This window comes from Equus asinus, chromosome 7 (assembly GCF_041296235.1).
Source record: "Equus asinus isolate D_3611 breed Donkey chromosome 7, EquAss-T2T_v2, whole genome shotgun sequence".
In the NCBI taxonomy this organism is placed as follows: Eukaryota; Metazoa; Chordata; class Mammalia; order Perissodactyla; family Equidae; genus Equus; species Equus asinus.
Window position 1 is genome coordinate 25,680,649 of NC_091796.1, and position 12,856 is coordinate 25,693,504.

At 45.8% G+C, this 12,856-nt stretch overlaps 1 protein-coding gene across 1 annotated transcript in view; it reads left to right on the forward strand.

Annotated features, from left to right (window-relative positions):
• Window positions 1–12,856, forward strand: part of MYO5B (myosin VB) — a 347,774-nt gene that overhangs the window by 259,634 nt on the left and 75,284 nt on the right. Inside the window, exon 18 of the mRNA XM_044774721.2 lies at window positions 11,873–11,984. Within this exon, the coding sequence (XP_044630656.2) occupies window positions 11,873–11,984 (112 nt within the window). The remainder of the gene's footprint in view (window positions 1–11,872; window positions 11,985–12,856) is intronic.

Below are 12,856 nucleotides of genomic sequence, written 5' to 3' on the forward strand. Positions count from 1 at the left end.
TGAGGGAATGGGGCTCAGGCCACGGGCACAGTAGTTCAGTTTTGAGTTCAAAGTACTATAGTCTGGCCATTAGATTGCCTTTCAGTGACTGCTCCAAGCACAGGGTTCCGATCAGGCCTAGTTCATTCAATTTAAGAGCTTGACAGAGACCTTAGGGAACTGCTGAGCCACTGATTTTCAAACCGTGTTCCATAGGCAGCTGGGCTCCACTCCTGCTCCCAGCTCTTCCATCTGCTGGGCTCCCGGAAAGGTTTCTTTAGTCCACCACCTTTAGTCCACTGTTTCTCAAAACGGCATCGTGGTGCTGTAGTGAGTCAGTGGGTTGTGACCAACATCTTGTTTTTTTAATAAAATAACTTGTTGGAAAATATAAGATGGCAATTTGTGGTAGAAAGGGCATTGTGGCATGACCTGACTGCAGTGTTATATATAGGTATGGGTGCATCATGATGTAAAATGGGCTTTCACAAATGAGACCCAGAGAGGAAGTGAACTGCTCAAGGTCACCAGCTGGTTGGTGGCTGAGTTAGGACTAGAACCACCCGTCTTCCTCTGCTAGGCAGTTGTGGCCAAGCATCTTACTGCTCACATCAGTGAGGTCTCGCCATCCAAACAGGTTTATTGGAGGAGTAAGGTAGAGGGTGGGTCCTATGGGACTGCCCCCCACCCCAGGGGTGGGTCTAGACCTGAGGCCTGGTGTGAAACTGCTCCCTGTTCTGTCTAGCTTGTAAATAAACGTCCAGACTGCAAAACTGTGGCCTGGGCTAGAGCCACAGGGGCCCACTGGTTGAATTCTGGGCTTTGGAGTCAGGCCTGGATTCCAGAGTCAGCTCCCATACTGCTTGGCTGGGTAGCCTCAGGCGAGTAGATGCATCTCCCTGAGCCTGGTTCCCTTACGGTTAAGTAGAATGATTGTACTTACTCTATAGGTGGTTGTATGAATGGGATAATGCATCTGAAGTCCTCAGCACAGTGCTGGGCACTTAAGCATTTAATAAAATTTTATTACTCCTCCAGATATGAACAAGGAGTTGCATCCTTATGGGCATAATTATCTGGGTAGAACATATCGATACTAGGAGTTTCTAGCTTTGTTTTTGTGAAATCTCGATGTGGGATCACCCCAAAAGAGCATTCTGAAGTTCCCAGAACTCTCCAAGCGATTGAAAAGGTCAGTTTAAAAATTGTCTGAAGTCTTTTAAAGCAAACTAGAGCTAAGATGTCCCAGGTTAAACTATTTAGGGTCATTGTGCAAGAATCTTAGGGATCGGGGTCCTCACAGCCTTACCTCTGCCTCACGGAGCAGGGGCCCAGAGGCGAGCAGAGAAACGCAGGTGCTCATCTTTGTGTAAAACACACTATCCATGCTAATGATAGGCTTGTCAAGTGGGAGACATGAACATTGGGACCATGTCAAGCTGGGAAGAAACAAGAAGCATATAATAATGAGATTTTCTAAAGCTGGTGGAATCCTGGGGACCCTTCTTAGTGTATAAGGAGCCACCTGTTTCATCAAGAACTTTCCAGCAGAATGAATTGTTTTATGATAGGACAAGTGACTTGCAGAGGGTGTGAATCTTTTCTTGGAGAGCGTCAAGGAAAGGCTCGAAGTCTGTGGGTCTGACCTGGCTAACCAGAGACCACACTTCAGGCAGGGGTCCTTGCATGGCTCTGCCACCTCTGATTCACCGATCGAGCTTACTCACAGCCTCAGTGTGAAATCAGTGACAGCGTGTGACACTCACACTCCTGCAGGTTTTGCTGGCGCAGTACAAAATGATCTATTTTAAGAGGTGGAAGAGGAAGTGGAGTTTTACTTCTGTGGGCTCACATGAGCTTTATGTAGAATGGGAAGGTTTTCTTGCCGTCATCGTATCCTCCTCTCCTGCCAATCTGTCCTACTCCACGTCTCTTCCCGTTTCGATCATCTAGCTCTATGCCGATTGCTGTCAGGGAATTAAGGATGGAAGGTACGGCCTCTGCCCACCGGGAACTCACAGTCTAGGAGGAGTGATACAAGTCTAAAACAGAGAAGAGCATAGAATGAGGTGCAAGTTTGGGAGGAGCCGTGGCTTCACAGAGGAGGTGAAATTTGAGCAGAGCCTTGAAGGGTGAGGAGGATTCCGATTGGTAAGGAGGCCATGGGAGGACACTGCCAGCAGCATGGTGTCCAGGGACGGAAGGGATGATAACTTGCTTTTCCTGTCCAGTGCTCAGGGAAGAGGCTTTCTCTGCCAGCTCTGGCCCCGTTCCTAGTGTTGAGTGCTCCAGTCGTAACAAGCTGAGAGGCCAGCTGTGCATTTCGCCTCATCCGGACTACTCTGCCTTGGCAGCTAAAAGAAGGCATTCCCTCCAAGACTTCAGACCCACATAGGAAACGGCTCCCCTCCTGTGCCTTCCACCTTGCTGCAGTCAGAGTTGCCCACAAACTTGCAGGCCTCTTATGGGGCAGCTGATGGGTGTCTTTCCCTGCCCCCCTAATTAGTTCAGACTTCTCTGGAGCAGATCGTTAGAAGGGCACCTGTACCTTTTGTTTTTGCAATTGCAGGTCTTGTGGAAACTGTAAGGAAGGAAGGAAAGACTATATTTCTGGTATCACAAAAACTGTTACTTAATGCTGTCATTTAAATGTTTGGGCCTAAATCCAGAACACTGCCTTCCATATCCTCCTCACATTTGCTTGCTTACAGATTTTGCTAGAGGGTCAAAGAGAGGATTCCCTCCCCAAACTGCCATTTGGAATGTTAACTTTTAGAAAGAGGCACCATAGTTTTCTGGCATTTTTGTTAGTATTGGGATGGAGTTGAATCATCCCGTATTATTTTTTTTAGACCCCAATCCTCTTTCACTGTCTCCCCGCGGCCAAGCCACAGCACCTAGGGTGGCATTTATTTGGAAGATGAGTGGTGAGGGGGAAGGGCTCTGGGGCAGAACTGCCACACCTGTAAGCCTCTGACTGCACACATTGCCTAACTTTCTGCACCTGCCAACCAGGGTAGCTATTTGGAGTGACCTCACAGGTTAAAAAAAAATGCTAACTGCTTCATCCAGGAAATTGGTGTGTGTGTGCCGTATGTAGGGATAAAGCAAGTGATGTTTTACAGATACCGTGTGCCCAAGAAGGTGTTAGCTATTGAAGGAAATACACAATGTCATGTGTGCTGCCTCAGAGTGTAGAGTTGAGCAGTCTTTTTGTTGATCTGACTTTGAGAGACCTTCGTGGGCCCAGAGGGACCTGAGCAGATTGGAGGTTGTTGCAAAAAGAATCCAGCTCCTTGGCTGCCGAGACTCAAGACAGCAAAGTGGTTTCACTTGCATTAGCTTATCAGGAAACTGCACAACTTAGCACAGCTGTTTCCAACGGAAACTTCAACTTAAATGAAGTTTCAATTTAATTAAACTTCTTTAATTAGAGGAATTAGAATTTATACCGTTTTTTGACATTCCTCCTATTTAAGTGGCCTGAGGGCAGATATAACTTTACAGAGAAGAAAATGGCAAAGAAAAGAAAACGCATGGTCCAGGATCACAGGGACTTATAATCAGTGGTCCAGAGGGCAGCCCTTTTCAGCTGGGCATTTCAGGCCAAGTTCCTGCATCCAGCCTACTCATAGTGGACACAGAACTCTTAGCCCTGTTCCAAAATTAATATACGCCCAGTGCCACCAAGCTGGAGAGGACAAATGCAGAATTGCAAGCCAGCAGTGGCTTTCTGGTGCTCCCTCACCCCGCCCTCAGGCTTCAGTATACCTGTCTATTTTTATCTTTCCTAAGAATTATGGCTCTCAGTGAGTCTGATTTAAAATGAAAATGTATCATTCAATTTGAAATGTGCTGCAGGGGCTAAGAAATATGTTCATTATCATGTCTATAAAGCACTGTGATAAATGCACTGTCCAGGGAGAGATGCTCGTCCACGTATCACCCAGCTCCCCCTCAATGTGTCTGACGCTTGTGCAGTCATCTGTCTCCCTCTTCAGGGGTCCAGAGCAGCTTTGTGTCCTGGAGGAATTGTGAAGCAAATACCACTTAACCAAAAAGAGTCTGTGTGTGGGACTACTTGAATATGCAATGTTTATATTGAAAAGAAAAACTCATCATAAATATTCACTTCATCTCATTTTCTTCACTTCAGAAAAACTCAGTGGTGTTTCCGAGATTTCTACTCCTTCCCCAGTTTCCATCCTCCACACAGAGTAAATAGTGTAGGATTGTAGGACTAGACGGAGGCTTGAGAAATTGCCTGGTTCATTTTCCCATTTAATCATGATTAAACTTAGACTCATAGTTACTTGCCTTGCTATTAAAAATCCCACAGAGAAAGAATAATGAAGAACTTGTTTTGGGGTGAAATAATTCTTTATCTCAGGATCTTACAGCCTTTAGTTCTGGCTCTTTTGCCTGAGAGCTGTGCTCAGTTCTTAGGGTCTGACGTAGGCTCTCACCCAGGGCTGCGCATCGCGGGCACGTGGAAGCATTTAACAATTCAGAAGCCAGGACCCCACCTCAGACCTGTTATGTCAGAATCTGCGGCTGTGCCTTGAACATCTGCCTTTTGGCAAGGTTTCCCCAGGTGATTTTTTAAAATGCATCCTGCCTTAAGATCACCGTCCTGGAGGCGAGTGTTGGTCACTGGGTAGACCACGTCTAGGCAGTGCTGGGTCTCATCAGATTTTCCTCTCTCCTCGCTTTATGTCTTGGCTCCAGCTCAAATCCAGTGGGGAAGAATTATGATTCCCTCCGCCTTGCAGCAAAGCTTGGCAACTTTCAGACCTGGGGCCACCTCTGGGGCTGAGCCTGTGTTCCTCGGGAGGCCTAGGACATGGGTGCAGCATAGAAGGGGAAGCAAACAAGGGGTATCTGGTGGGTTGATCACCCTGCCACCTTTGCGCTAGGAGCCCCTCTCAGTGTCAGTGCTGAGATAATGACACAAATCCTGTGGGTATGTGTTAGTTTACGAAGGCCACCCACAAACCTCATCTCATTTGCTCATCACATTGACTCTTTTTATTGAGTTGTGTACTGAAAAATTCACCCTTTTAGGGTGTGCAAGTCAGTGGTTTTCATTATATTCACAGAGTTGTACAACCATCACCACTAATTTCAGAATATTTTTATCACCCCAAAAAGAAACCCTGTACCCATTAGTAGTCACTGTCTTCTCCCCGCTCCTCCTAGCCCCTGGCAAGCACTAACCTACTTTCTATTTCGATAGATTTGCTTATTCTGGATATTTCATATAAATGAAATCATGTAATGTCTGGCCTTTTGTGTCCAGCTCCTTTCACTTAGGATAATGTTTTCAAGGTTCATCCATGTTGTAGCACGAATCGGAACTTTATTCCTTTATATTGCAGAAACTACTTCATTGTAAGGATACACTACACTTTATTTTATTCATTCATCAGTTGATGGATGTTTGGGTTATTTCCACTTTTTGGCAAGTAATGAATAATGCTGCTGTGTACATATTTTTGTGTGGACATATATTTTTATTTCTCTTGGTTGTATTTACTTAGGAGTGCGATTATTGGGTCATGTGGTAACTCTTTTTGTCCTTTTGAGGAACTGCCAAACTGTTTTTCCACAGTGGCTGTACCATTTTACATTCTTACCAGAAATGGATGAGGCTTCCCATCTTTTTATTACAGCTATCCTAGTGGGTGTGAAGTAGTATCCCATTGTGATTTTGATTTGCATTTCCCTGATGGGTAATGAAGTTGAGCATCTTTTCATGTGTTTATTGGCCATTTGTATATCTTCTTTGGAGAAATGTGTGTTCAAATCCTTCGCCTACTTTTTAAGTGGGTGATTTATCTTTTTGGTGTGAGTTGTAGGAGTTCTTGGTATATTCTATATACTGGATCCTTAACAGATATATGACATGCAAACATTTTCTCCCATTCTGTGGGCCATCTTTTCACTTTCTTGATGGTTTCCTTTGAAGCATAAAAGCTTTGTTCCTTTTTTTGCGTTTGTTTGTGCTTTAGGCGTCATATCTAAGAAACCATTGCCTAATCCAAGATCCAAAGATTTACACCTATGTTTTCTTCTAAGACTTTAAGACTTAAATCTGTAATCCATTTTGAATTAATTTATGTACTATATGATGTGAAATAGAGGTCCAGCCTCATTCTTTTGCATACAGATTCTAGTTGTCCCAGCACCATTTGTTGAAAAGATCACATTGACTCTTGAGGTAAGCATGGTAAAGGGGTATCACCTCCAGTTTACAGATGATGAACCGAATCCCATAAAAGTTAAGTGATCAGATTAAGTCCTCACAGTTAGAAAGGGGTGGATCCACAATCACTCTCCCATGGGTTAAGGACGCCTGCCCTTGTGACTCTTTGAGAAAGTGCCTCTCTCCTCTTGACTTTGGCCTCTTGAGTCCCTTTGAAAGTTTTGTCTATCTGTGATACAGTTCCAAGGAAACCTCTTGTATCCAACATCATTTATTTCTCTGATAGTTTGTTACTTCAAAAGGGAGAACAAGGGAAGGAAGTGTATGGTGCATGGTGGCCATAATGAAGGTTATTTCTACAACTCAATATCCAGAGTCTTTTGTTCCTGGTTAGTGGACATCACAGCATGGCTAAACACCTCTGCCCACAAACTTCTCTTGGCCTGTGTGAGACATTGTCGGGGACAAGGCCCCATCTGGGGCTCACAGGTTCCTGCAAGGTTCTTGAACTAGAAAAAGGGAAGCAGGCTCCTTATGTTCCATATTGGCATGACCAGGATCTTTGACCTAAGTTGAATGTCACAGGGCAGTGGGGTATCTGAAAGTATAGGTTGACCCACCTAACCCTGACCTGAAAGCTCTGATGGATTCTTCACCATTTTCTAGGAGCTCTTATGATAACCTGACATGCCATCTTCAGAGATTCTTCTTTGTCACTTGATGTCATAGAGATTGCGAGACTGAGAGCCTCATACCCTGGTCTTACTAGAGGGACTCTCAGAGCTTGTCTAATCCAGCCAAGCGCCTCGTGAGAGAAGCTACCCAAGAGAAGGGAAGCACAAAGTGCTACCCCTTTGGCAGATCCACCCTTCTGTTCACACTGGTCCATTGGGGGCGTCTCAAGCAGGCATGTTCTGCAGAATGTTACCACATGTAGATGGTTAAATCCAGCATTGGGCTCCAGATGGGAACGCAGTCAACCAAAACATCACCCTGCTGCGTTTGCTCCACTGTTCACAGCAGCTGTATTTACCACACGCTGTCATGAGCCCTGAGGAACTTGTTAGAAGGAAATGTCTTTCCATACGAGGGGGGGCTCTGTTAAGTGCTTGCTGGGCTCATCCTGTGTGGACTTTGCTTGCTCCTTCTGATCTCCCTGTTTGTACCAGGAGCTGTCACAGGTCCTGGGCTTTTCCCACATGCCCAACTGTGACTACTTTACCATATCGTGGCACCTGTTCCCCAGCAGGCCAGAGGCACACAGGGTGATGCAGGCCTTTATTCCAGAGGAAAAATTATATTGAAGTCTAGGATAGTCAGCCAGGGCCCTGGCGGACAAGTCCAAATCCAGGGAGAGCAGGACTAAGTGTGAGTTGTACCCCTGAGGTCGCTATGACTCCATATAGCATGGGGTTGGGGCCGTGGTTTGGACCTAGTAATAGACTTGGGATGGGAGCTCTTCTCCCACTATTAATAAGAAACGGAATGGAAAAACAGCCAGGCCCAGAATTGGCTTAAAAGACACCTCCAGGCCAGCGAGCCACAGAGCCATACTGCGAGTGGGAGAGGACGTCTCCAGGGCCACCTGAGGAGGGCGGGAAGAGCGGGGAAGGAAGCAGTGGGTTCACACTGTAGAGGCACTTGGCCATCACGGTTGATTGTTCTCAAGAAGAAGCTTTCTTGAACCAGAACTACATTCTGCAGTAAACATTTTGCAAACGTTTGGGAGCATTTTTGGATATCTCAATGAATGGGGTGGTAGTTAATGGTCCAAAGATGCTCTGTGTCCTGTATTGTGGGGCTGTCCCAAACACTAAAGAATTGTCTTCCCCAAAGCCAATAGTGACCCCCTTGAGAAACACTGGTAAGAGAAAAGCTTTAACACTAGGGTTCCAACTATTTTGCTGATAAGGAAAATAGCAATTTTTTAAAATGTAATAAGTGATTGTGTATAAAGGTACCTTATTATGATAGGTACTGGGAGATTTAAAAATATATCAGAGGATGACCCTGGCCAAAGAAGGCTCAAGTCTAGCAGAGAAGCTAACACATATTCAAAAAATATCTATAATGCAAGGCGGAAAGCTCTGTGTCCCACATGGAAACAGGAATAGCTAAAATGCTGTAGGAGGGGAGATTCCATCGTGGTGAATAACCCCAAGGGGAAATCCTGGATACCCTGTGGTCTTAACGGGTAGTCTTGCCCAACATTTATGTGGTCACAAAAAATCTCCATTCAGAGAGCCCTGCCACATCAGAAAGTCCTGTTAAGTTGTACTTCTGGAAAAAGAATCACGTGTTCTCTTTAGTTTCACTTTGAAGATTTTCCCCTTAGAGCTGAGGGATCCTTTCCTGTGAGGAGTTGATCTCCGAGAGCACAGAGGTCCATGGAAAAGGGGATCCACATTTGATTCCAGGTCCTTCAGTAAAGGACACTTGTACATGCACAGACCCCATAGCGAGCACATGCCCCTTTTGGGACCTCCGGAGAGGGTGCCTACCCAGGCCCTTCTCGGTGGACAGTGTGCCTCCTTCAGGCATCCTCCCCCCTCGGTGGTTTCACCGTGGTGCAGGTGTCCAAAGAAGCCTTTGAAAGAGAAGGGGAGGGGTCTTGGGCAGGAAGGGAGAGTGATTTAGATCTTCAGGAAGCGTTGTAGCCTTCCAGACACTCCACATCCATGAACTCACGGGCTCCTGAAGCCCTGGGAGGGACTTTGTGAGCTGGGTGATGTTCTCTCTGTTCTGCGGATCGGGAAGGTGAGGTGTCCAGGCTGTGAGTTGCCTGAGTCACGCCGCTGGTCAGTGTCGGAGCAGGCTTCTCTACTCTCTGCTTGTTCTGTACCGGCCTTGATGCCTTGGCAGTCACGTCTCCTTACTCTCTCCTAATTCCCTTGGCCCTGTAATCTCCCTGAGTTACGGAACTGTCAGCAGTAAGAGATTTTTCAAATTAGAAGCATTTAAGGTTTTTTGCACAGCTAAATGCTGCTCTAATTATTACCCTGGAGAAATTGTGAACTCATAGGAGGAAATAAGACAAGTGAGTACACAAATAACCGTAATGCAGAATGTGGGAAGTGCCCTCAGAAAGTCACTTGGAAAGTACTGAGCCCCTGTCAAGGGAGAGCCCACACCTCAGCTGTGGGCAGGAAACTCGTGTTACAAGAGGCAAATATTGACGAGTGGGCCTGGGGGATAAGGAGACTTGGACTTCCTGAAGCCCTTTTTATGTGTGCATTGTTCCATTTGATTCTTACCCAAATCCGTCTTACGCTACGTGGAAGAACCGGTAGACAGAATGGTCTATGTTTAAAACTTGGGGGCTGGGGCAAAAAGAGCCTGGGAAAAATTCAGTAGCATTTTGCATATATTAAAAACAGAAGGAGCACCTGCCCTCTGACCCTGGGCCTCCAGTATTAAGATCAGTCAGGGCTTCAGAGTTTTCTTGACATTTATTGTGCATGATTGAGATAAATGAAGCAGCATTTAGCTAGATAAATAACCTTAAATGTTTCCATTTTTAAAGCCTCCTGTTAGAGATGGCCAGTAATTTGGTGGGTTTGGTTTGTAGTCCCTCTACAACTGAAGAGCAGGAAACAGTTTCTGCTCAGGGAGTAAGTGAAGGGCAAAGGGCAACAGGAGCCTTTCCCAGGCCAAGAGGCCGTGGGGTCTCCAAGTGCCCTCTGCCCTCCCTCCTGAAGGGATCCACTATCGTGAGCCTGTTGAGCAGAGCCGTGTAAATACCCAGCCAGCTCTTAGCAGAATAGGTGCTGTCCTTTCCCTTGTGCCGTTACATTTGTGACAGAACCAGTTGAAAAGGTAAGAGGCACGGAGACAAAGTAGATTAGCGGTCACCAGGGTCTGGGAGGGGGGAAGCATAGAGAGTGGATGATAATGGGTGTGGGGTTTCTTTTTTGGGGTGATGAAAATGTTTTGAAACTCAATATTTGGGATGGTTGCACAACTATGCAAATAGACAAAAAAACTATTGGGTTGTACACTTTAAAAGGTACCTTTTATGGCATGTGAGTTAAATCTCAATAAAGCTCTTATGAAAAAAGAAGGTTGGGTTCAACCTCTAATCAGCCATTTTATGTAGAGGGGAGAAATAAGGGGAAAATGCCGTTGTGTTATTTGCTCTTGCACTTGCTCCCTGTCTGAGACCCGTAGCTATGTTAGAAATCTTCCACCAGACGGAGTGAGTGCTTACGAAGCTCGGGGCGAGGTGGTGAGCTCAGTCTGCATTTTCCTTCTCATCCCAGGGAGTAGAAATGAGTGGCCTGGGAGGGAAAAGAAGGCTGGGAGACAGACTGGCACATGATTGTGGAGCACAGGGAGAGGAGCTCTGAAAGAACCGACTTCCCAGGCCCATCGTGTATCCACTGCTCACCAGTGGTACCTGATATTCCACGATACTCATTGTTGTGGATAAAATTTCTGAGGGACCCCTTTTAAAGGCAAATGTGCTGCAGGAGAAGGGATGCAATCCATTGACTCTCCATTAATACTTTAGAATGAGGGGGATTATCTGAGTAACTGGACAGTCGCTCAGCAATGCCGCAAGGTGATGGAAAACGGTAGATGCACGGTCTCAAGGCAGCACAAAAATGACTTTCAAATGAGCAATGTGGACCTAATGAGCATATGCACCTAAGCTGGGATGTGTGTAGTGTAGTATCTCCTGATGCCTCTGAGGGCCAGGCTGGAGCTGATTGAACACCTCTGCCCAGGACACAGAATGATGGGGATGGATGGGCCGAATTCACCTTCAGAGAGATTTAGACCAGAAATTCAAAGTCTCCTTAGAGTAGAATTGTACCGAATTGGAATATATGATTATCTGAGGCAATTGTGAGCATCCCCTGAAAACTGAGACAAGAAGCAAGGAATGTCAGAGGATCTGTATGAATTGAGATAGTTTTCAGGAGAAATGGGGTAGACCCTGCCTAGAAAATAGGGAATTTGCTCATTGAGAAGGTTGCATTTGTGGAAGTAGAGATCTCAGAGGCCAAGGGATACAAGGGATAAACTTAGGCCCTCTTAAAGATTCCCTTCCAGAACATACCGAAACAGCACTTACTTATAAAGGTAGTGGGATTATAAGTGCTTCTTATTTTCTTTATGTAAATCACTGGATGTTTATAGTGGGTCTACATGACTCTCATGATCAGGGGGAAAAAATCATAAGCAAAATCCACTTGGGGAGGAAAATGGTTTCTTCTAAACTATACCAAAATGTGTGAATAGTGTTGTCTCTAGGGGTTAGGGTATGGCCTCTCTTTATTTGCTGATGTATACTTTTTCGCATTAAAAAAAATGTTTACAGTGAGCAGTGTTTGTTTTGTAAGAAGAAAACCAACGTATAAAAACCAAGCTGCATTCCAGGTAAGGACTCACCGTGGCAGAGTGGACCTCCACGTGCTCAGGCAGAACCTCTGTGAGCGATTCTGCCTCTGGTTGGTCCTCCCAGAGGAACCTCCAAAACTCTCTTTCCCTCAGTCGTCAAGCCACAATTCTGTAAATCAGCGACACACTGAAATTCTCGGAGGACATGGTGGAAGGACAAAACACCCCAGATTGTTTTTTGCTGCTCTGAGAACAGCCTTATGCTGGAAACATTGACCCCGTGGGGCCCTGTCTGAGATCACTCAAGGCGGGACATGTCACCTGACATGTCTGCTTTCCCTGCAGGTGGGCCTACCATGACTTCTTCAACCGGTATCGGGTGCTGGTCAAGAAGAGAGAGCTCGCCAACACAGACAAGAAGGCCATCTGCAAGTCCGTCCTGGAGAGCCTCATCAAGGTGAGCTGGCACATCCTGGACGGCCAGGGCTCTGAGAAAGGCTTGACCAGAATGCCCTGAGCCTTGGGCAGGGAGGTGTTAACTGCCCTTTTTGATCTTCATCCTTATTGAAACTGTCTGAGATGTTAATCCGTTCTCCTACATCAATGACTGTAAAAGAAAAGCCCCTTCACGTATCTAGAGTACCTCCTAGCCTTTTTCACATCTCAGTGCACATAGAAAATGAAATTATTTGTACAGCCCACTGGGGTTTGGGATGAGGCCCCTCCTGGCTACAAGCTGCTGGCCCCAGATCTCCGGCTTCTCCATAGCTCAGCCCACCTGCCTGCACTGGTGCACCCAGCCGGGCGCTCTGATCTGCAGCCTGGGCACAGCCTGGAAGCCTGCGGAGGGGAAAATAGCTGTCTTCTCCTGTCTTCCTTGTTGTGCAGCCCTCCCCAAGATGCTTGTTTTAAATAAGGCAACAGATTTCACTTAATTAAAACAACCTGAACTCACACCTGACACCTGAGACTAGAGAACTGTAAAAGCAGAGCTACTGGGGGCCTTTTGTGAGGGGCAGATCCTTAAACATTGTTCCAGAGTATTCTGGGATTACAGCAGAGTATGAACACTGATCTCAGCAAAAGGTGAAATTATATCAAAACATCTTCCTTTTAAGAAGGTAATAGAATTAAAAATGTTTAATGTTTAATTATTTTGCTAGGAAAATCTATTCATCTGGAGTAGTTCATTGCTAAATGATCAAGATTTAAGGTCGTGTTATTTAGTAAAAGTGATGGTTACCCTCTGAACATCATCTTAGCTACTCGAGTCTGTGGTTGTAGGCAGTGCAGAATGTCGTGCTAAAGATTTAGTAGAGAGTAAGAGGA